The 24,835-nt window shown below is 34.5% G+C and overlaps 1 protein-coding gene and 1 pseudogene across 1 annotated transcript in view; one reads left to right on the forward strand and one right to left on the reverse strand.

Moving 5' to 3' along the window:
- The window catches only part of EYS (eyes shut homolog), a 1,472,707-nt gene that overhangs the window by 919,334 nt on the left and 528,538 nt on the right, over window positions 1–24,835 (reverse strand). Inside the window, 2 exon segments of the mRNA XM_044387239.3 lie at window positions 6,210–6,289; window positions 7,224–7,395. Of these exon segments, the coding sequence (XP_044243174.2) occupies window positions 6,210–6,289; window positions 7,224–7,395 (252 nt within the window).
- Window positions 4,288–4,677, forward strand: LOC113261147 (40S ribosomal protein S15a-like; annotated as a pseudogene).

A 24,835-nucleotide genomic window follows, 5' to 3' on the forward strand; every position in this document is an offset into this window, starting at 1 on the left:
TATGACAATATATAGTGTAAAGTCTAAATATCTCTAAAATTTACTTCCAGTATAATTTTCATTTGCTGTTTTCTTTCTTTCTTATATGGTTGAATGTGGAACTAAAGTAGTTAATAGCAAGAAGATTTTATTTGATTCCCAATTTAATCTGACTTATGATGTTTTGGTATCAAAAAAATGCACTGTTTAACTTGCTATTTCAACAAATCAAACAAGATTATGAAATACCCAAATTGGGATTTCTATAGTAAATATTATTTTTATCTATTGAAAATGTGTCTGACAATACTTTCAGGAAAGAAAGCCATTGAAATACAAGAAAACAAAAGCACTGTCTTAGAAATAGCCTGAAATGCACAAATGAATCAAATACAGGAAGGAAAAGTGCATCAGGGCTGAAATTAGATACTATGCCAAATTCATGAAATGAATGTCAAAATTCTTTTAAGGTAATTTAGAATACCAAACATATTGAAAAAGCTAACACTTAATGCATACCATTTCCTTATGTAAAAAAGGAATACTGCATATGGAACCTAAAGTGTATATTAAAAATCTCAGTAGTATATTGTACTCCAGCTTGGAAAAATGAGGGACCAAGCATGGACAAGTAATCCAAATGACTGAGAGCACTTTGAATAAATATTATTAAGGAATCTGTAGCATCTTAAGGGACATGGGGTTGGTGCTAGTGGCCAAGATGGGCTGGGAAAGGAAATGCAATCACTTTCCTCCACCAGTTTGTTCTTCTGATTCAGGTTTGGGCTCACTCTTGCATGAGCGGTCATAGAAATCTGCCTTTAACTTGGAAATTCAAGACTCATGAAACAGAACAAATAATACCAGAGAGAGAAAATATGTAGGAAAGATAGGAAAAGATTCCAATAAACATACAAATATGGTGGGAAAGGAATAGGCTGTGAGACCAAAAAGAAATACGCCCTCCCCCCACACACAAACACACACACACAGAGAAACATGAGAGGTGCGGTGGGGGGCGTTAAAAGTAGTAATAAGTATTTCCTGCAATGAAATTGAGTGATATTACATCAAAATTCTTCATTTAATATAGATAATTTTTGAGAGCAATACACTTAAAATAAATCTCGAGAGGGTACTGATTAATAAATATGGTACCTCCATAAAATGAGGTATTAATAAAGTAGAACTATGTATGTTAACGTAGAATGATCTGCAGGGATAAAATGAGAGAGTAAGGTACCTTGTGTGTGTGTGACAAATATTCCCATTTATGAGACCTACTTTATTTTAAAGACTTTATTTATTTATTTGTCAGAGAGAGAGAGCACGAGCAGGGGGATCCGCAGGCAGAGCAGGAAGAGGGAGAAGCAGGCTCCCCTCTGAGCAAGGAGCCCAACACAGGACTCGATCCTGGGACCCTGGGATCATGACCTGAGCCGAAGGCAGACGCCCGACTGACTGAGCCACCTAGGCATCCAAGATATAATTTATTTTAAAGATGCTTTTAATTGAAGGACATAGATATTCTCTGCAAGACTTATGGTAAGCAGGTGACCATTTGGTGGGAAATTCAAACTCAAACTTTACCTTAAAAAGTACTGTGATAGATCAATCATCTAATTGCAGATAAAAAGGAAATAAGAAAAAAATGCTAGAATAACTTTTTGAATAAGTCCCTTTTAAACTTGTCACAAATCACAGAACCTTTAGAAAAGATCCTAGGAAATAAATATAAACTTGGGTGCCTGGGTGGCTCAGGCAGTTAAGTGTCTGCCTTCAGCTCAGATCATTATGCCAGGGTCCTGGGATTGATCCGCCATTGGGCTCCCTGCTCTGCGGGGAGTCTGCTTCTCCCTCTCCCTCTCCCTTTATAGTCTCCCTCTGTCTCTCTCTCAAATAAATAAAATCTTAAAAAAATAAATCTTTTAATGTCAGAATTCACTACATACTAATTAAACATTAACAACAAAAAGTCAATGTACATAACGTATATGGTATGGGAAAGGTAAATCTTATTACATAAAAATCCCGTTATAAAAATTTCAGCTCACACTCAAACACACACACACACACACACACACACACTGAAGTTATTTATTTCTATTTAAATAACTTCTTTAGTCCTTCTTTTAAATTAAAACTGCTCATGATAAATGCTTAGCTTTCCTTCATCTGAGAATGTCTTGATTCCTTATTTTATAATCATATTTTCTTGTTGCCATTTTAGTGCTTTTCTTATGTATCTATAATTTGGTATTAAAAACAAAACAAAAACAGACAGAACACTGCTCCCTTATAGCAGTTATCTTTCTCAGTTCCAACAAAATAAAGAGAAATTTCTGCTTTTTATATCACCCTACTCTGTTCTTTTCTGAGTGAAAGTGCGTGTGTCTGTGTGTATGTGTACACAGAGCTGAGTTAATTACATTTGTCACTAACCACAAATATCCCATACCCAATCATGCATTTGTTTTTATTGTAGCATTAGTTCTAATTTTTTAAAGCTTGCCTCAAATTCTCAGATTGACAAAAACAAAAACAGAAACAGGGATGCCTGACTGGCTCATTTGATTAAGTATCTGACTCTTGATTTCTGCTCCAGTCATGATCGATCTCAGGGTCCTGAGATGGAGCCCAATTTGGGCTCTGTGCTCAGTGTGGAATCTGCTTCTCTCCTGATCCTTCCCCCTGCTCGCTCTCTCAATCTCTCAAATAAATAAATGAATAAATAAATAAACAAATCTTTAAACAAACAAAACAGAAACAGAAACAAAACAAGTCTGCTTATGGTTTTCCCCTCAAATCCTAACATAAGCGTTGCTCTCTCACTTGCCAAGGAACATCAGATTTATCACTCTGCCCCATATTGACGTGAGTGTTCGTTTCAATCGGTACTGCCCATGGTTCTCCACTGCTCTTGTCTCTAACCTAGAAAGACAGACTCAGGGGCACCTGAGTGGCTCAGTTAAGTGTCTGCCTTCGGCTTAGGTCATGATCTTGGGGTCCTGGGATGGAGACCCATCTCAGGCTCCCTGCTCAGTGGGGAGTCTGCTTCTTCCTCTGCTCCCAACTGCTTCCCCCCTCCCCGCCCATGCTTTCTCACTCTCAAATAAATAAATAAAATCTAAAAAAAAAAAAAAAAAAAAAAAAAAAAAAGACTCAGACATTGGTCTATGAATGCCCTTTAGAGACTATTATTTGGGCATTGCAAAAGAGAGGAAGTTATAATAAATAGGTCAGCTAAGTAACATACACATTTCTATCTATATTGGTATCTCCAATTAGAACTGGTGAGCAGGAGTTATTTCTGAAAATTATTTTATTTCTGTTTCGCATAAATAGAAAATATTCAATATTTGCAAAATGAATGACCAAAATTAACATTTAGAGTGTATTAGTGAAAAGAACACTTAAAAAAAAAAAAAAAAAAAAAAAACCTCTGTTGAACTGTAGTAATTAATACAGATGACAGCATGAAATTTTAAAAAGGAGAAGAACAGAACAGAGAGTCCTAAACTGACCCATATATAGGAACTTTTATTAGTTCATGAAAAGTGAGGCAACCTGAATCAATACAGCCATGACAAACCCTTTGATAAAAATTCTTAGAAAATTCATTTTCCTACTTTTTATCAATCATAATAATATATTCACTATGGATTAGACTACTAAAAATGTTATTAATCCTAAAACTGTAGATGAGAATATAAGAAAATAATTTAAATATTGCCGCATGAAAAGACTTTTTTCTAAGGAGAGATGCAAAGCCCAGTGTCATAAAGAAAAAAGTAAAGAAAAATACAAAAAAAATACAAAAAATATGGTGTAAAAGAATGGTCCAGTTTCATTCTTCTGCATGTGGCTGTCCAATTTTCCCAGACCATTTATTGAAAAGACTGTCTTTTTTCCTTTGGATAGTCTTTTCCTGCTTTGTTGAAGATTAGTTGACCACGAAGTTGAGGGTCCATTTCTGGGCTCTCTATTCTGGCATTAAGGAGGGCACATGATCCAATGAGCACTGGGTGTTATATGCAACTAATGAATCACTGAACACTACATCAAAAACTAACTATGTGCTATATGTTGGCTAATTGAACTCAATAAAAAAATACAAAAAATACAAAAATCTCACAATTTACAAGTCTTATAAAGTAAGACCTGAGCCAAAATCAAGAGTTGGATGCTTAACCAACTGAGCCAGCCTGGTGCCCCTAAATAAGTAAGGTTCTTCAACACTTATTTGGAAAACGTAGCTATTAAAAGGCATGAGTCAGGCTCCTTCTACAATCTTTTTGTACCATCATAATGGTGCACATGAATGTCCTGGCATATGCTCTCAAGAGCATTAACAATGCTGAAAAGAGAGACAAACCCTAGGTTCCTAATAGGCCATACTCCAAAGTTATCGTCTGGTTTCTAACTGTGAGGATGAAGCATGGTTACTTTGGTGAATTTGAAATCACTGATAATCAAAGAGGTGAGAAAATTGTTGTGAACCTCATGGACAGGTTAAACAAGTGTGGAATGATCAGCCCCAGATTTGAGGTGCAACTCAAAGATCTAGAAAAATGGCAGAATAATCTGCTTCCATCCCGCTAGTTTGGTTTCATTGTACTGACAACATCAGCTGGCATCATAGACCATGAAGAAGCAAAATGAAAACACACAGGAGGGAAAATCCAATTCTTTTTCTAGAGATGTAATTCATATGTGCAAATAAAATGCCTCAACAGACAAAAATAAATAAAAGGAATGAGTCAGGACTCTTTGTATTACAATGCAGTGGTTCCTAAGATACACGAAGTGAAACAAAAAGTCACTTAATAAGAAGGATAATGAGTCTAATTTTATGTTAAAATAAAATAAAAATATAAGGAAAAAATCTAGAAGTACATAGGTAGAATTTTAATAATTGTCCTCACAATATTGCATGTGTGTATGAATATATACAAATCTGTATATAATAGAAAATATTTATTTATTTATATGTTTAATTCTGAAGAAGAATGCCACGTTTATACTACCAAGAGATAGGCTTTTAGAGATTGCCATAGGCAATATGTGTAACAGTGCAAACAAGATAGATGCCTTGTTTATTCCTACCAGGGAATTTATTAATTATGACACTTCCTTTTCCACATCAAATATGGCTTCACTACCTAGAACCAAATCAATGTAATATCAACAAATAATTAAATTAAAAAAATAATGTGTCAGAAAACGTGCTAATTGTTTTACATGTGTTATCTAATTTAATCCTCACAACAACCCAAGAGTGGGGTGTTACTATGACTACCCTCGTTAAATAGCTAAAATATGATTTCAGAATATAAATAATTTATCCAAGAACACATAGCAAGTAAGTAGCAAGATAGTGGCTCATCCCTGTTTCTCCTTAATGCATTTAACCACCGCATCACTCCCTCTGAAAGGACAATTTACTGTTATAAGTGCATTATCACACCAATGACTGTGTTTACGTAGGAATTGTTGTAGCTTTATTTTACTGACAAGGGAAAGAGACAAAGGATTTAAATAAAATATCCATAGTTTCACAGTATTAGAGGCTCTTTTTTAGTTCCAATACTTCCCTCCTTTACCATGTGAGACAGGAAGGATTTGGAAGAATGTCCCATTATTCAGGAAGGCTCACAAGATTCTCATCCACCAAATATGGTCTCAAACTTCAGGCAACTGACATTTCTCAACTAATCAGGCATCCCACCTGAAATGCCATTCGTCAATCACATCACAGACTCCTGATGACTCAAAAACAGATCCCGAGAGTTACAGGTGTTGGTGTTCTTTACATGTACCCACCTCCTGGCACATACAGCCAGTATTTATGTTCTTGTGATATCTGGATCAATTTAATATCCTCTCGTCCCTAGACATCCACAGATACCTGTATGTCCTAAGACCAGAAAGGGGGAGGCAGATGACAAAGCATAAGCTTTTGAGCCTTCTTTTGACAATAACCACTTCCAAGATTTAATTAATGAGGGGTCCAGACTGCAGAAATTGATGATAACAAGACACAGAGGAGGAAAGGTGAAAAGAAGCTGTGATTTTAGTTCTGATTGGAGTAACTGAGAAATTCCAAAGAAGAAAGGTGAGAGAGCAGTTAAATCACCAATAACTGCTGAAGAAATGACTCTGAAACCTATAATGAGTAGTTTGGTGTTTCTTTTAAATTACTCTAAATTTAATAACAATTTTGAAACTTCCATTAATCTTGATCTCACATCTTGAGCTAGTACATTCTGCAACACATGAACACTGATACTCACTAACGAGATCTATACATCTGAAACACAGAATTACATTTTTAAATAAGTAAGACAGTAAGGCATAATTTCAAAAGAGTTTCACTATTTAAAGTTTTTCTTTCCCAGTTAAGGTAAAAAACATACATTCCCACGAGCAATAGAAGGCAGAATCTGTTCCTGGCTTCTTATCCTTCAAGGTGACTGGACTGAAAGAACAGATCAATTTTAATTTTTGCCATCTTCCCCATGGCAATGTAAAGAAAGAACAGTTCTAAAGATAAAAAGTATGTCTAGAGTTCACGTAGGGAACTGAAGTCAGCTATGGCCGAATTGCACTGCATTGAGCTACCCATCCTCATCCTCCCTTCCCTGCTTACAAAGTCAGTAGCAGGACTAGAAAAGAAAAACTATGTCGCAGAGAAAGGCTGGTGCATCTATGAACTATTCTTCTTTGCCACCTGCATCTTCTAGAAAAACCCAGGGTCTAAATTTGCATGAACTAATACTCTATCCATAAGCAGGAATTGGAATTATACAATTTCATAAAGAGAGTAAAAAAATACCTTCCACGCACATGGGGGTGAGAGAGCCAGTCTACTTAGGGACATTTTAAATACTAAGTGTGTGGTATTATCCCTTCACAGAGCAAATAATAGAATGCCTCATCATCTTACCTGCTACTTCTATTACTGTGAGCAGTTACCTTTAAGTATATTAAAGTCCAATTAATCCACATTTATTGAAAATTACTTTATGCTAATGAGCAGAAATAAAAGAAGGGCAGAGATAATGTATCAGTACATTGCATTAAGTAAAACAGGCAGCATCTGTCATCTTAACTGTACTTAGCTCTCGTTTTATGAAAGAGCATAATTAAAATTATCTTTATCAACTTTCCCTTGACATTAAGTCTTAAATATTGTGAGTTTAATTTACTTTCTGATTTAATAATAGAAAAATAAAAATAGTTACCTTCCATGAAGACAAGGATTTGAGAGGCAATCATTTGCATTTGCTTCACAGTGTGTTCCGAAAAATCCACTGTTGCAGTCACAGGCATAATGATTGATGCCATCGATACAAGTTCCATCATGGAGACAGGGCTCTGATAGACATTCACCTATATTTACTTCACAATCAATGCCTACAATAGAAGAGACAAGACAAAACATGAGACCATTTAAATGTAAAACTCCAATGTTTGTTCATTATGGTTAAACATCACCAAGAAATCAAGACTCCCTCCCCGTAAAGGTAATTTGACACATTGTAGCAAAAAACAAAACAAAAAAAAAAACAAAAAAAAAAACACATTTTTCAAGGTTGAACATGTTTAGAGGTCTATGAACTCTCACACTACTAATTTAATGTAAATGAGAAAAACAAAGCACAAGCTTGATCTACTTAAGAAATTTGTTTTAGTATGAGGAATTGCTAATTGAGAAAATTAGTGAAGTAATGAATTATATCAAGTTGTCACTATAAATACTAATTCATAGATTTTTTTCCAGTTTTTTTTTTTTAATGATTTTTTTTTTTAAGATCTTATTTATTTATTTGACAGAGAGAGAGAGACAGCCAGAGAGAGAGGGAACACAGGCAGGGGGAGTGGGAGAGGAAGAGGCAGGCTCCCAGCAGAGGAGCCTGATGTGGGGCTCGATCCCAGAATGCTGGGATCACACCCTGAGCCGAAGGCAGACGCTTAATGGCTGAGCCACCCAGGTGCCCCTAAAAAATGATTCTTGATAGTCAAATGTTTCTCACTTATAAGAGTTAAGAAAGAGTTTGAATTTTTCTAACTTTGGTCTTGGTGAGTCTGCTAATGGGCTGGCTGAGATCTCTAAATGCAACCTAATTTTGGCAAAATACCTAGTGTTTTCAAAGGCCAAGTTTTAAATATTTATTAAGCACCTACCATGTACTACCTCTGTGCTCAACTAGGGGTACCAAACAGAATAAGGAAAAACAAAACAAAACAAGAAAAGAGAGTGACCCTGTTAATCCAGAAACGTGATGTCATAGACAATATTTATAGATAGAAAACATCTGGAGAACAACATAAACAAAGCTTAATGGAAAGCTAGATTGTATTTCAGGTTTTACATGTGAGAGATATGAGGACAAAGTAGAGAGGCATGGTAAAAATGGTTAGAATAATCCCTCTGTCATTGTGTCCGTCTGTACTGAGCATCTAGCCACCATCAATTGAGCAGTTACTGGCATGCCAGGCCTTGTGCTGAAGCCTGCACATAATATTGCCTTAGTTAATGGTCATCTATCCTGGAGGTAGATCTCATTAACTCTAACTCACTGGTGAATAAACAAAGGTTTGGGGAGTTTAAATAATGTTTTCAAATCACACAGGCCATTCCAGCAGATTGGGATTCAAATCATGTGGACTGTTCCGCAGCTGCTATGGTATGTGCATAAATTGCTATGCTCAGTAATACAATGGATACTGTTAAAAACAAGACAAAGATCCAAAGTAGTCTCTTATGAAAGCCCCACATCACCAAAACGATACTTAATTACAGTTTCAGCTCTCCCAGAAATGGAATCCTAAACCAGGCAGTCAGGAATCACCTGATCAGCACTAGTTAGGTAGTCTGTCTGATAGACCCCCGCCAGCCCCTAATGATTGTAATAACCAACCCGTTTTTTGTCTTTTTTTTGGTCTAGTATAACCTCCTTGTTCCTGCTCGCTTCAGGCTATAAAATTCATTTTGCACAGCTCCTCAGAGCTCCAGTCTATGTATTCGATTGGATGCTGCCCCATTTGAGTCAATTTTTGTGCAAGCAAACTCTCAAATTTTTAATATGCCTCAGTTTATCTTTTAACAGTTTCAATTAAAAAATATATCTTTTACAGCTAAGAACATAATGTTTAGTTGAGAATAAGGATAAGCTTATTAAATACGAAGTGATTATAATGCTTAAAACAGATAGTTAAAAATAAGCTAGTTGGAAATAAAGAGAAGTTTATAAACAAGTTTATTATGAAGAAAATAATAATAATGACAATAATAATAACTGATACTTGGAGACCTTACTGTGTGCCAGGTACTGTTGAGAACTTAAATAGATCAACTCGTTTAAACTTTACAATAGTTTTCTGACGTGGAAATTGCTCTCCCCATTTTATAGAATAAGAAAATAAAGCACAAGATCTCACAGCTAGTAAATGGCAGAGCACGTGCTGTTAGCCACTGTGTGATACCATCATACTACACCTCAATATGTAACAGTGTGGTGTCTGTCCTAATGAGAGAGCAAACGGAGTACTTTGGGCATTTAAGAAATGGAAGTAATTGAGTATATATCTGAGAAAGAGGATCAAGAAAGCTTTGATGGTCATGGTGAAAAGGAACTAGAGAAAATTGAGATAAATAGTTTGAAAGAGTACCTTCTGTGTTAGTTAGGTCCTATTTCAGCATTTGTTTGCATACCAGCAAAAAGCTGGGGAGGACAAGGCTACTGGCAGATAGGCAGCCATTTTACAAAGTGATATCATAACTTAACTAATTTTCATATCATTTGTGCAACTATCTATTCAAGTGAATGTTATTTAGAGCAGTCACACTGGGAGTCTGTGATTTATTGCAGATGAGGCTTCAAATGCAAAAAATATTTTTGGAAATTCTCTTTGTAGACTGTCAGTTTTCAAGTCAAAATCCTATTATGTAATGGTTACTTTTTTTTTTTTTACCATAAATGTTATTACCTAAATAGAACTTTGAATATTAATGATGCTATAAAAATAATGTATGTAAACTGGTCAAATCCACAGCTGTATTTAAAAGGACCATCAAAATTTAGGTTCAGAATATGGACTGAACAATCTTAATAGTGCACATTAGACTATTAATAATAAAAACAAAAAAGGATCCCCTTTCCTAATCTCAGTGGCTCATGTCACACAGGTATATTTCTCACTCACGCTCCATGACCAAGGTGAACTACAGATCCACTTTCCACTCTCTTCATTCTGAGGCCCAGGTTAATGGAACATTCTTTACCTGGGACATTGTCATCATCGTGGGACAGGGGAAAGGGTGCTTGGCAAACATATACTGGTTCTTAACTCTCTCACCTACATTTCATTTGCTGATCCAAGTCACGTGACCAAGCCAATCATAAATGGGCTGGGGATGAGTATTTTTCCATCAGTAAAGAGCAGATATTTGTGACAATAGTAATATTTACTGAAGACACATGCATCATTTAATCTCATTCGTAAATGAGGGTTATTTATTAGGACATCACAGGTTACTGAGATGATAAAGTTAAACTATGTATTTAAAACAACTAGTCCAGGGCCTGAAAAATATTTAAGACATAATTACGATTTTTTCTTGACAAAAATCACAACTACACTGTATCAAATGAGTGATTTTGGTGCTTCCAGAGGCATTATTATTCTAATTAATAAGATGAGTTAACAGTGTCTCTGTAGGACTATGTAGAATGCTGGCAGAATCAGTGATAAAAATTTCAGTTAAAAAGAGAGGGTCAATTTCCCAGAAAGTGTGGGGCAAGGAGTAACATGATAAAAGGGAACTGGACAGGATACATCTAGTACCACCTAGAGACAGGAGACTTGACAGAAGATACTATTTTCTGCTGTATTCTCTGTAGAGAGGGCAAGAGTGTCTTAATTTTACCAGAGAAACATCATCAACAGTATGTTAGGCGCTTTTTATTCCCCTACTGTTTTATCCATTAAGTAAACTGTAGTCATAATTTGACTTTCGAGGCAACCTCTAGAGAGACTAAGACTGTAATGATCAACTGAATTGGACATTCTGATCCTTCTAAACGTTTTTTTTTTTCTTTAATTTTTAACACCATAATCCTTCAGCACCATACCAGTTATGTCCTCTTTTTGCCTTTTTAACTTCATCTTATTCTATCCTTACCCTTGACTATTCTGTTGTATTTACACTGACCTTGTGTCTCCTCAAAAACTTTGTTCCTCTTCCTAGCACTCTCTTTTCCTAGACTTCACACAATTCATCTCTTTGCTTTCTTCAGTGTTTATTCAGATGCCATTCTCAGTGAGGCCTATTTCACTACACTAGTTAAAACTGCATCCTCTTCCTCAACCACAGTCACCGTTATTCTGATTTTAATGTTTTTTCCCCCATAGCAAGTAAAAATCTGCTCATTTATCTTTTCTTTTTTTCTTTTTGTTTGCCTTTCCCATTACAAGCTTAGCTCCGCGAGGACATAAATTTTGTTTGTCTAGTTCAATGCTTCATTCCTTCAGATCATTGCGGTGTGTGTATGTGTGTGTTTGTATTTTGCTTTATACATCATTTCTGTTTTTGTTTTTCCTCAGAAGTCTCTGTGTCTTCCCAAGCAAGAAGAAAGCAGTTCTTGAGAATCTGGGGAAACTGTTTGTCCTTGCAATGGTGAGAATCAGAATCTGGAATGGAGTGATCCCTCTAAGGTGTGTGCCTGAAAGGCATGTCTTATCTGCGCAGTCAAGGGGAATTATGTAATGGAATCTCTATTTTTCCCCACCTCCAAATAGAGAAGCTTTCATGATAAGTTAAAAAGTAATAAGGTGTGGAGAGTGCTAGACTTTGGTTCAAAATGATCTCCTATACATAATTACCAGCCCTAGAAAGAAGGAATGCCTTGCTCAAGTTTGGGCCCCCTCACTGGTTGCTGTGTGGTGTACGAGAGTGACTCAGTTTGGCTCAGTTCTGAAGGATGCTTCAGCATGCCCTGAGTGATTAACTGAGGCTTCTGTTAGAACCACATCTTGTTTCAGCATCTTCCTTTACCAGTCCTACTTCTGTCTCTCCCTTACAGGCGTTGCTGTTGAAAGCAACCTCAAGAAGTTCCCTGCATGTAAATCTCAGTTTTTCTTTTGGGAAGCCTGACCTATGAAAAATTGTCCAGGAAATGAACATTTTCCTAGGAGTCCTTTTCAGTATACAGTTAGAAACAATAAAGAAGTATTGAAGGTAAATAAATTATAGTTATTAGCAAAATATGTATCACTAATGCAAAAATGATATCTTGATTTAAAGTTTGAATTTTCATTTCAAATGCCATAAAACAAGTATAACTACATTATATACGTTGATCTCAAGAGATGCCCTATAGTACTATATGTTGAACTGCTGTATATAAGTGCTGAATTATTAGGTATTGGGTTAAACAAGCATGGATTAAGCATTTAGTTAACAATCATTTTGCTAATGTTCTCATTGCTTGGGAAGATTTTTATGGGGACATTGTATAACCCATATGTATTTTTAAAAGTTCTCCCAAAAACTTTTCCTGATGCTTTATTTTTTTATCTATAAACATCCCAAGATTGGACAGGGGCTGCTAAAATTCATTATAGTAGTCCTTAGAGCTCTGGGCAAAGGACAAGTACCAATAAATATTTGATGATAAAAATAATGATGATGATGATGATGATGATAATGATACTCATTTGAATTTTATCTCTCCTCATCTGTTCATACCTCTTTTATAAAAAGAACAGGGCAACTCTTCAATATCAGGCCAGGATTAAATGAAGGCTTCTCTCTCTTAGACTTCATTACCATAGGAATGTGGCCTGACATTACAGTACTTCATAGTTCATTGGAAAAGTCATAAAAACAATTACTACGCCATTAGAAGGAACTTTTGAAGAGGAGATTCAAAGTACCCTTCACAGAATTGCTAAGACAAGCAAAAACAATATTCCAATTCATATATGTTGCTCCTTTACTGTTTTTAGATCATACCAAATGAAGAAGTCAAGAAAGGCATGTGAAATGAGGCATGTGTTTAATTAGGCAACTATATTGAGAGCTTTGGAAAAGGGAGAAGTTGTTCAAGGTGAAGGTGTACAGTGTAAATGTAAGTGCAAATAGGCATATAAGGATGGATTAAAAATGGAAGATACCAGATAAGAGGAAGTGTTAATATTCATAACAGAGTGAGAGAGATGAGCCAGAGTCCTGTTTTAATGTATAGATAAACATTATCTCAGGTATTCACTGAAATTAGCATGCTAAAATAATGTCAGAACTTATGAGATTCACACATATCAAAATACAAGTTATAATTTATTGACTCACTCTAATACTAATATATTCAGAGGATTTTATTTCAGACGAGATCTGGTGTGTTCAGGGTGGTATGGCCGTAGACCAGAGGATTTTATATCAAAGAAATTATCTGGTCCCTTGCTAAGGTCATGCAGAAAATAATGCATTCTTTAAAGTATCACTCAACAGATTCTGGTACAGTTAAAATAAACAGATTTGATCGGGTATATATAAAGTAATAATTTCTACTTCATACTGCTTAGGACTCTGGTGAGGATTAATGTGCCTGCACAGTTAGTGCTTTGGAAATACCTTTGAGGACACACTTTAGGAATGATTTTTCTAGACTAATTTGAATGAGTGCCCAGAATACCCTATATGCAGTTAGTGTGTGTTGTTGAATTTCAGCAGTCAGACTGTTGTACTCCATGTCCCAACTCATAAGTCTAAGGATTGAGATCATTAGGATTAATTTTATGGCTTATTATATAAAGATAAATGCATACAACTCTTTGTTTCTGATTATACATACCTTATTCAGTCATCTTCTACATCATAATCATATTTCATTTTATATGTATGTGGAAATCTTTACATAACAAAGAAAGTACCTCAGTAGACAAGACTGAATATTATAAACAGCCATTTAAAAAAAGAAGTTTGGAGAAGAAAGTGATTTTATAAAAAGAATTCTATTTTAGGCTACTTGTGTTTTACATTTAGTAAAAATAACTAAGAAATAATATTTTGCTATGCTTAAGTTTTGAATATAGGACAATTTCATTTTAAATAAACATAACTGATACTCAGTGGGATATACTGACATGACTAGTTTCAAAATATTGAAATGTCCATGTAACCACTCAATGTGGCTTACCTTTCCTGACTGTCCCAGCCTCTCTACTGTGAGTATCCAGACTTTACCTCCAATAAGTAAGGGATGACCTGTGGCACATAAACTTTAGAGTGTGCTTATATCAAACTGATTGTTACATAATTTCATCATGACCTCTTAAGATAAATATCATAAATGTAAATGCATTTTAAAAAGCACCTCATGTAAATGAAATGACATTTAGTTAAATTTTGTTGAATCTTGGTAGATTGTAATTTTTTGTATTTGGTAACAGTCAGAAGAGAACAAGTGTTTAATAAACTTCAGTAGGACGAATTATATTTCTATATAGGGGAAAGACATCTTGAGCACTTTAAATCTTTAATAATTAAAAAAAAAGTAAGATTAAAAGACCTACAATTACACGTCTGGCAGCTGACAAATGGAAGCACTTACAGAGTCCTGGGGCTTCGAACAAAATGTGTGACATTTTGCAATGCATGTTTCTCTCATTTCTGACAACTCCACCAGGAACTCCACCAAGGAGATCAATGAAAAGCTCATAGTTTTTATTCTTCATTTGAATGGGCCCGAAATCCAGGGTCTTGATGAAATTTAAAGATTTTGTTTACCCCCTACCCTCCAGGTTATCCACAGAGACATTCTGACATCAAGACTGATTTAGGTTCTGTGAGTCAATCGAACACATCAAAGAGAAACCCTCTGGGAAAACAAGGCAGACCTACCAGTCCCTCAGCCCAAGCTGTGAAGCAAGATAGAGTAGAAAATAAACATTCCTGATTAGAACCAAAAAAACCCCTGCGGCTTATAAAATTTGGGGACCCTTCTTTAATAATGAAAATGCAAAATATGAACCACTTTTAAGTGAAAGTCCCTAAAGTTTAAATCAAGTAGCTTCATAGTAAATTCATCTCTAATTGCTATTATTCTCAATACAAAGCTGCATGGAAAAAACTGAACAATCTTCTAATTAATGTTATTTCCACTGTTCTCTATATGTCTAATTCCACAATTTGCTTAGGTAGGACGTACACTTTAAAACTAAGTCAATTTCATCATAAAACTAAAAATCCATGATAAAAAATATCCAGTGAACTCACTGCTTTCAGATTTAATTTTCCAAAATTAAAGGAACTCTGACTGAAGTGCTTGTTTTAAACCTTAAATCAATAGCATAACATTTTACTTACACAGAAGGGATAAGCAATGGCTTATGGACTGCACATCAATTCGTAGTTTGGTAAAACAGTATTATTTATGGAGTGGCATTTTAAAAACTATAATATGTCTCTAAAATATTTAATTTTAAAATCCAGTTAAAATGAAATGTTAGGTGATAATCATAGCACTTTATTTCTTTACGGCAGTTTATGATTTACAAATAAATTTCATGTGTTCCTTTGATTTATTCCTTACCCAAGTTGTCAAGTTAATGTTATCCACAGGAAATAGATGAGGCACACTGAGAGCTGTACTGCTCAGTGACTTCGTCCTGTATGAAACAGTCATAAAAGCAAGTTTCAAAGTAATGTCTTCTGATTTAAAACGAGTGGTCCAATGTATGCTATGTAGGAATCAAAGTGTTTAAAGGTGTAAAGATACAATGGTGTTCTGGTGAATGTTTAACAACTTGCTCTTGGAAGAAAAAACTATGAGGGGAAAGGTCTTATTTATAACACTATCTAATTCCCCCCTGTGCAAATCATCCCATCTTTTTGAATTTCAATGTAGCAAAATTATGTCAACCAGCTCACAATGTTCATAAAAATTTAATAATCAGCATTCATAAGCCAGTGTGAGCTGGCTCTATCACACTACTAGGAAGGTACTTTCCTGACTGCTGTTTTGAAGTTGATTAAGACATCAAAGAAGTGGAAACATGTGAATAATGGATGGGTAAGGCAATCCAGATGGTTGGTTGTGGAAGTTGGGATGTGGCACTGATATGAGAAAACTTGTGTAATGTATGTGTGACAAAAACTGTTCTGCAACATGGTGGAGGATAATATCATCATTAATCAGCATAATGGGGCCGAGAATTAAAAGGTAACTTAGGGGAGGATTTACAGGACTATGAGTATCAAGGTCATAGAGATCATTTTACTAAAAAACTCACTGAGTCTTATGTACAAGGCAAGCACTGTGGTAACAGCAGGGCAACAGGCTTAGGAACCATTTGTATGCTCATTTTACAGATAAAACTTAGCCACAAGGATGACATGTAACCTCTTGAATTAACTGGTAGAGCTGGGATGCCAACCCAGGGAGTCAAATATGAGCGTGTTTACTAAACATTCAAATAATTTTGTGAATGATATATCAGGGAGATTTCAACTTCCTTCTGTAAAAACAAGAACCACCACTGAGAATTATGTGTCAAGGCTAGAGACAAGGGGCATAGTAGGGCAGCAGTTTTATCAGTACCGTTGTTAATCGGTAAGACCTGAACTGTGATGATGATAATGACAATAAAAACAAGTGACATTGAGCTCATCATCAAATTCTTCTTCCTCCTTCTTTTTTGCATAAAAACATATTAAATTTTTAAAAATCATGGAAACGAAACAAAAATAATTTCTGTAATCACATAATCTTAATATTTTTGTATATTCCCTTTTTATATTTTAACTTTGTCCAAATGTTTAGCACTTTCATACTACAAAAAAACACTGTTATCTACACAATAACACATTGTGGGTTTTTTGTCCATTATGCTACGTGGTCTTCAATCATACCATTTTAGTGACTGCAAAATATTCCATGAAGAATATACATCATAATCTATCTAACCACTTTCATAATAAAGGTCATTTTGTTTCAACATTTTACTAATACAAATAACTAATGAAGATCTTTATGCATACTTACACATATATTTTTTTGAGTTATTGTTTCTCTTGATAATTTACACAGAGAAATATTTCTTCTATGAGAAATTATTATGTCAAATGAATATTTAAACCTCATTAGTGTCTACCTCACTAGCAGGCAGTGGCATGCATATTCAAACATTGAGGCATAATTTTTTCACCAAGAAAAGTGGCTATTTTTTTTAAAAAACAGCAATAACCAGTAGCAGTAAAGATGCAGTTAAATAAGCACTCTCTTATATTTTTGGTTGGTCTTTAAATTATAAAAATCTATTAAAATGCAGAAAAACAAAATACTTTAGTAAGTAATTTAGCCAAGTGCTCTAAAGTTTCTTCATTTGCAGCAAAAGACAGACATGCCCAAATGCATTTTCCATGAAATTCTACTTTGGAAATTTGTCCAAAGGATGTGTTCAGAAGTGCTTCAAAATATACCCAGAAAGATGATTATTTCAGTATTTTTGATGAAAGTGCAAATTGGAATGTATATTGATGCCTAAATATGAGATTAATTATACTAATCCTCACGATGAAATTTTAGGCAGCTACTAAAAGCCATGCTGTAAGAAATTCATAAATATTATGGGGGATTTTTAAGAACATCTTATTGCTAATTAAAAATTCAGGTGACCAAATACTATGTGCTATGCAAAAAACCAATTATAAAATACCTCCAATATGTTATCCAAATAATGCTATAGCACCGTGCAAGTGTTACTGTTTACTTCTGGTGATACGTATTTTGCAATCTTTGCTTTTGAGTTTTCTGTAATTTCCCTATTTCCACCTTGTACATGTATTACTTTTTAATGAGAAAAGTTATATATTGATGGATTAGACTGTTTAATTAAAAAACAGAATGAATATTTTCACGTCCTTAATATCTAACCAATTTGTTTTCAAAGGACCACACTGATTTCTGATGGCAATTTCGCTACTTGTGCTTTCTTTAGTTCAAATTTATTGATGTACTGTTGCTTAGTCTTTTATTTTTAGTGTTCCTATGCCATTTAGTTTTATATGTGTTTTGTAAATGAAGCATCATTTGGGATTTTGTTTTGCATCTGCTCTGGCAGACTTTGTCTTTTAAGAGGGCAATTTAAAGATATTCATGCTTGTTTAGGATTTATTATAGATGGTCCTGCACCTGATAGACTTCTTTTAATTTTTTTACTCCCTCTTCCCCACCCCTCCATATTTTGTCGTCCAGCTCTTTCATGGATCTGCATGCTTTTTTACCTTTGTACCAAACACAAGTGCAGAACACTGTAATTTCTGAATGAATGAACGATCTAAGAACCCAAACACAGAACTGACAATTCTGTCACACAACTGGAATTGTCTTAAATTTTTTCACATTCACATTAAACCAACTGAAAATAGATACAATTAAAGAAATATAGAAATCAAATGGAGAGCTTTTTCTTGACCACTGTTCTTTCATTTCTCCATACATAGATAACTTAAGTTTTGATCAGAAACTCCATTCATTTTCTAAAATATTACTTTGTCTTATACTTTTTTTAAATAAGGAAATAGTTAAATTTCTCCATACAATCAATTTTTTTTTGTTTCATGATGTATTATTGACTTGTCTCAATTAACTCTGTTAGATTTAACTCGAAGAGTTCTTTTCCACTACAACTTTCTAATTTAAGAAGTCTCTTTCTTCTTTTACCTGGTAGTGTTTTTCAATATGTTTCTAGGACATCTGTAAGTTTTATTTTTCAGGGAAGTAAGACACTTAGCTAACATACTCTTTGAGAACGTAAATCTGAAAATGCCTTTGTGTGGTCTTTTCAGGGAAATGGCAGCTCTGGATCCTATGTGATTCCCACATTACTATCTTCTATCCGTTATTGAAGAGGAGGAGAAAACATAAAGCCATGATGAATTTAACTCTTCTGAAATCGTCCCAGTTGAAAGAAATTCTGGGCAAGCTGATGATGTATATAAGAATATGTTCCCATTCCTCATCCAGTTTTTCACCAAAATAAACCACAAATTGATGGAAACAAAAATTGAGAACTGACTTACAACAGGAAAACAGGATACATTTTTGCCAGACTTAATGCTGGTGTGCAAAACCTTTTACATTAATTTCTTCTGCCTGAAGACCTAAGTCCAGAAGCTCATAAAGGCAGCTTTTCAAGTGGTGGTTAGTTCTATAAATTCTTTTGCTTAAGGTGCTGGTTAAATGCAGATAAAACATTATACACATTATCATCAGGCTTTGCATATATAGTAGAAATTTCTGCCATTAGACATTATCTTCCTTTGGAAAATGAATTTGAGTGTTTTGTTCACAATGATATATAACAATAAGGGCCATTATGTAATGAGTCTGTGTGTGTGTGGGGGGGTGTGTACATATAAAACTGTTATTTGATATGTGCGTCAAATGACCCCATCCATGTTAAGCCTTTAATTCATTAAGCAAATGCTATCAGAATTGGTATACTTCACATTCCCCTGGACTTCCTATGGTTATGGGGTAAGAGAAATGACATTCACTCATTTGTTTCCTTATACCCCACTTATGATTTTTTTCTTTAATGTGTGAATTGGTAAATTTTGATTCTGTATGTATAATATATTCCTTTGAATTTACATGTAAAACCAAAGCAACTAGGAGGAGCTACAGCTCCATGGTAAATTGTATCTGTACTTGAAGAACTTCAATATTAAGAAGCGTTTAGAAAAATCTATGACACATATATAATTTAAGGTACCAGAATTAATTTTACCTTCTCTAGATCTTACCAATTATATATTCTATTCATAACAAAAATTCTGTCATTATTCTTGATGATTAACATCTTGTAATTAAAAACATTTTGCTATGCTTTCTAGCTCTGCCCTTATTTCTGCTGCATTGATCCAATACAATCATATTGAATTAATTTTTACTTGAGTAGTTCACTATAAATACAATGAAAACCCATTATTTCATTTGAAAAGTTAGATTGGATACATAAATTTCATTATTCATTAAATAATTAGCGACCCCACATATACTTCTTTTATAGACCCAATCAGTTACATAATGATGACCAAAATACGAAAAATTACCTTACTTGGTCTTTTAAATTTTGTGCACTGTGGCTATAGTACACGATGCCATTTAAAGCAATGTTCGTTTATAGTAAAAAATTTACAGTGAAAATAAACTCATTTTAAAATTACTACTGATAAGACACAAAATTTTCTTTTTTTCTTTTCTCTTTAAAAGATTTTATTTACTTGAGAGAGGGAGAGAGAGAGGGCATGAGCAGGGGGAGGGGCAGAGGGAGAGGGAGAAGCAGACTTCTTGCTGAGCAGGGAATCCAATGTGGGGCTCTATCCCGGGACTCTGAGATCATGACCTGAGCTGAAGGCAGACGCTCAACCAACTGAGCCACCCAGGCACCCCAAAACACTAATTTTTCTTTTAGAGAATTTGATATATCATAGTTTAGGATTTTAGACTATTTGACCAGTTCTTTTTGTACTCACATTCACATACAGACATATGTTCACATATCAAGATCATTCTTAAATAGTATATTTTACTTTTACTTGCATGATGAGTAACATTACATCATTGTGATTATGAACATAAATATGGTATCAGGTAGACTTGACTCAGAATCCTGCCTCTGCTACTCATTTGTATGTATGACCTTAATTTTGCTAGACCTTCCTTATCTGTAAACCTGTCATAATATTTACTATGCATATTGTTGATATAGGATTAATTAGCAAGGTGCTAAATAATGGCCATGCTTATTGTTATTATTGTAGGATACTATTAAATATTATTATGTAGGAATTGGGTAAGAAAAGATGATTGGTTTCTCACCTTGGAACATGTGCAGAATAACTCTTTACATGTAAATTGAAATAAAAATGTAATTTACAGTCTTTGATTTCAGAGTGTTTTACAATTTAAGTGAGGACGTTATGAAAATAAATAATAAAAGATGTGCTTTGAGAATTTCCCCTTCTCTACATTTGAATTAGTGCATTGGTTCCTAGGTGGGGACTACTTGATGGGAGGAAGTCATTTTGGATTCCTTCCCATCCAGAATATTTTCAATTTCCAAGGGAAAATGCATAGCCCTCAAATTTGTGATTCATTTGTTGTGATTAGATAGGATCCTATTGTCTTTTGAGAACTGACAGCAACTCCATAGGATATAGAATCATAAAACAGCTGATATTGAATATTTTCATGTAAGGAAAAAAATCTAGTTGGTAGCAACTGTGAGATAATTGCTTAAATGATTTAGTTTTCATAATTGACACTCATAATGTATCTTTAAATCAGGTTTTTCAGTAGAATATAGAAATGTGCTGTCCAGTACTGCAATAGATACATGTAGCTATTTAAAGTTGATTAAAGGTAAATTAAATTTAAAATTCAATTCTCCAGGCATATTTCGGCTGTTCAATAGCTACATGTACCTAGTGACTACTGTCATGTACAGCACAGAACAGACCAACCCCATCATCACAGAATGTTCTATTGGACAGCATTGGTATAAACCAGGATTCTTCAACTTAAAAAAAAAAAAATCCTGGAGTTTTTTGGGAGTTTTTTTTTTCCCCTAATCACCCACATTGTGAAATTTTAATGCCAGAGACATATGTTTTATATACCTTGTCTTACATATAAAGGAGAAAGATCCTCCACCCTCACTGAAAATGCATGATGTAGACTTACCAAAAGAGAAAAAAATTCACCCACAGACTAATGTCATGAAGGGCAGAACAGAATTTTGCCATGTGTTCATTTATATTTACAAATTTTATGAACCACTTAATTAATTTTACCTTCCTGAACATACAAATAATTGTAATTAAAATGAATATGTTGAGGTGAAATAAACTTTAAAGGTAATCTCCATTATTCTATTGCTCTGTTAATACTCAGGTCAAACTACTTACATGAAAACTTTTTAAATTTCTTTTTTGTGCTAAATGTAAAATAAGAGTAAAAATAGCTACTTTGGTATCTATCTTCCTACTATCCTTCTTGTGTGTATCTTTCAGCAAGCAGAAAGTGTGGTAGATACTGAGAAGCAGAAGGAAATAATAAAGTTCTTGCTCATCAGATCAGACAAACTAGTAGAAGGTAAAGATAAGACCAATACCTAGATCTTTCATTCTTTATACTAAATAATGTCTTAATACAACAACATGAAATGATATGCTAGTTTCAGCTGACACCCACTCACATGAGCCAATTATAAAATTTTTCAGTTTAGTGAACCAGTTGACATTACACTGTTCGTAGCTTGAAATCAGCCATCGGGTTATATGTATATCTCAGAGGTCAGGAAAAAAATAAATAAATAACGAATCAGGAGTTTGATTTTTCCCTCAGAGAACTAGTTAAAATTTGCCAACATACCACTGTCAAACACTTTCTTAAGATGATCAAGATTAACCTCTTAAACCCAATTATAATAATTCCAAAGCTCTCAGTTAAACCTCTAGAAATTAAGGAACTGGCTGAAATGGCAAAACAAACTCACGATTTCTCCAGAAACCCAAGGAATCGATGGGACAACTTTCAGTAAGTCAGTGTTTAACAATGTTTGGCATCAAGTATCATTAAAATTTGTAACAGTTACTCTCTATCAGTAGAACTAACATACAGTGCATTAATGCTAATAGTGTTTGTTTTACAATTAACACTGAGCTAACCTTCATGAAAATAAACAAATTTGTGAGGAGCACATTATTTACCTAAGTGCTGGTACAAATTTTCTTGTTCTGGGACAGTAAAATGTCAAGGAAAATAAACACAAGAGGTTGATCAGGCATGTCATTATTTTCTTTCTTTTTTTTTTTTTTCTTTTTTAACTAAACTGAAATTTTCTAACAAGGTCATCGATTATACTGCCTCTTGGTATCCACATATCATGAGAACACCATAGATAAGGGTATAGTGGTTTTGCATACATTGTAATGATTATTTCCAAGTTTTTTTCCCAAAATAGTATTTTAGTAATCCAGCACTATGAGAAATGACTGAGGATAAATGTACCATGTAAACAATGCACTTTAAAGTTTTAACATTTTTGTTGTTGCTGTTGAGTGACATCATAGGTTCAGTGCTTGACACCCAATAATGAATCATCTGTCAAAATATTTTGCAAATAACATCGACTGGGAGAGATAATTCCCAGAAAAAGTCTTGTGGTGATATCAGGTTTTAAGCCATTTCTGAGCAAGTAAATCTCTTTCCTATCCATGAGAATCATCTTCCCTCCATATTTAAGCTTTTCTGTGGACCCTTCTTTCCCGTACTAATTATAACTGAACCCTCTTATAAGTTTGCTTGGCTTTCTCCTGATGACACCAAGTTTTTTGGAACTCTCTCCAGAGGTGACTATTCATTCTTTCAGACAGACTCAAATAAACAGTAGAAAAGGGTTAGCAGAGTTCCTAAAGACCTTTTTTCTAACATAATCTTTTAACATTATTTTCCTATAGAAATTAATGCACGCAGATTAATACTTTCTCCCAACTTTCTTGCATGGTTCTTTCAACAGCCAGTATTTGGAATGACTTTTACAGCAAAGATTCAGCCTCTTTCACCGCAAATAATTTTTCAATTACTCCTATTACAGCTATCTATTACTAGCTCTACACAGATGCACACCTTATGGGACTAAGCATTGTAAACTGTTCTCTATAAAACACCTAATCAGTTCTTTACAAAAAAAAAAAAAGATTTATTTATTTTAGAGAGAGAGAGAGCACACGAGTGGGGGGAGGGGCAGAGGGAATCTTCAGGCAGATTCCCCTCTAAGTGCAGAGCCCAATGCAGGGATTCATCTCATGAGCCATGATATCATGACCTGAGCCAAAACCAAGAGTCGAAAGCATAACCGACTGAGTCAGCCAGGCACCCCTAAACACCTAAACACTTTTTTATAATTAAAAACATTCCTGTATTTCATTTCCCTTTGTATCCTAAATATACTGTATTTCTTTGATTCTAAGATGTACATATTGGTCTTAGAAACTTTCCCATTTTATGGTGCATAAAATCACGGTGAGTCATATCGTTGATAACACTTTAAATCTGATGAAACATCGTTGGTTTTATTGAAGCTTCTTAACAACAGTCCAATCTCTCTTTCTCTCTCATTTCTGCCCACTCCTAATCCCTTCCTTCCTCACTCCTTTCTCTTCCTTTCCAACGCCTTCAGGAATAGATTGACTCCACATTCTTTTTATACAGGTAACTCACAAATATTCATCTGTCATCATTTCTTCTTCTAAGCCTCATACATCATTCTGGATGACTTACCTGAAATCCCCACATGATTTTATTACCTTCAAGTTTAAAACAAAACTTGCCTCCATCACTTCTTCCTTATCAACAACCTACTCTCCCCACCCCCCAAAAAAAGCAAATAGCCATCCGTTTTTCTAAATTTCCTTCTTTATGCAAATTATCTGAAATTTACTGAATATTATTTAATGTAAATAACTGAAATTTATAGTTTTATTGTTCAAAACTGTACAGGTAATTCCATTTCTAATCCTTTTATAAGTCTGATGCACTAGGTAATTAGCCAATTCTTTTCATTTCCATCGCCACACGTCTAAATCAGGTCCCCATTTACATTTAAGATCATGTAAGGGACTGTTATTTGTTTCCCTGTAACTTAATTTATGCTTCACAGAATATTTAAATCTATCATCTTACAGAGGCAATTCCTGTCTTGCTATTCCCTTGCTCTAAGACTTTCAATGGCTACCTGTTACCAAGAGTTAAAATACAGATTTCACATTTCTTATTTT

The sequence above is a fragment of the Ursus arctos genome, unplaced genomic scaffold (assembly GCF_023065955.2).
Source record: "Ursus arctos isolate Adak ecotype North America unplaced genomic scaffold, UrsArc2.0 scaffold_29, whole genome shotgun sequence".
Taxonomy (NCBI): Eukaryota; Metazoa; Chordata; class Mammalia; order Carnivora; family Ursidae; genus Ursus; species Ursus arctos.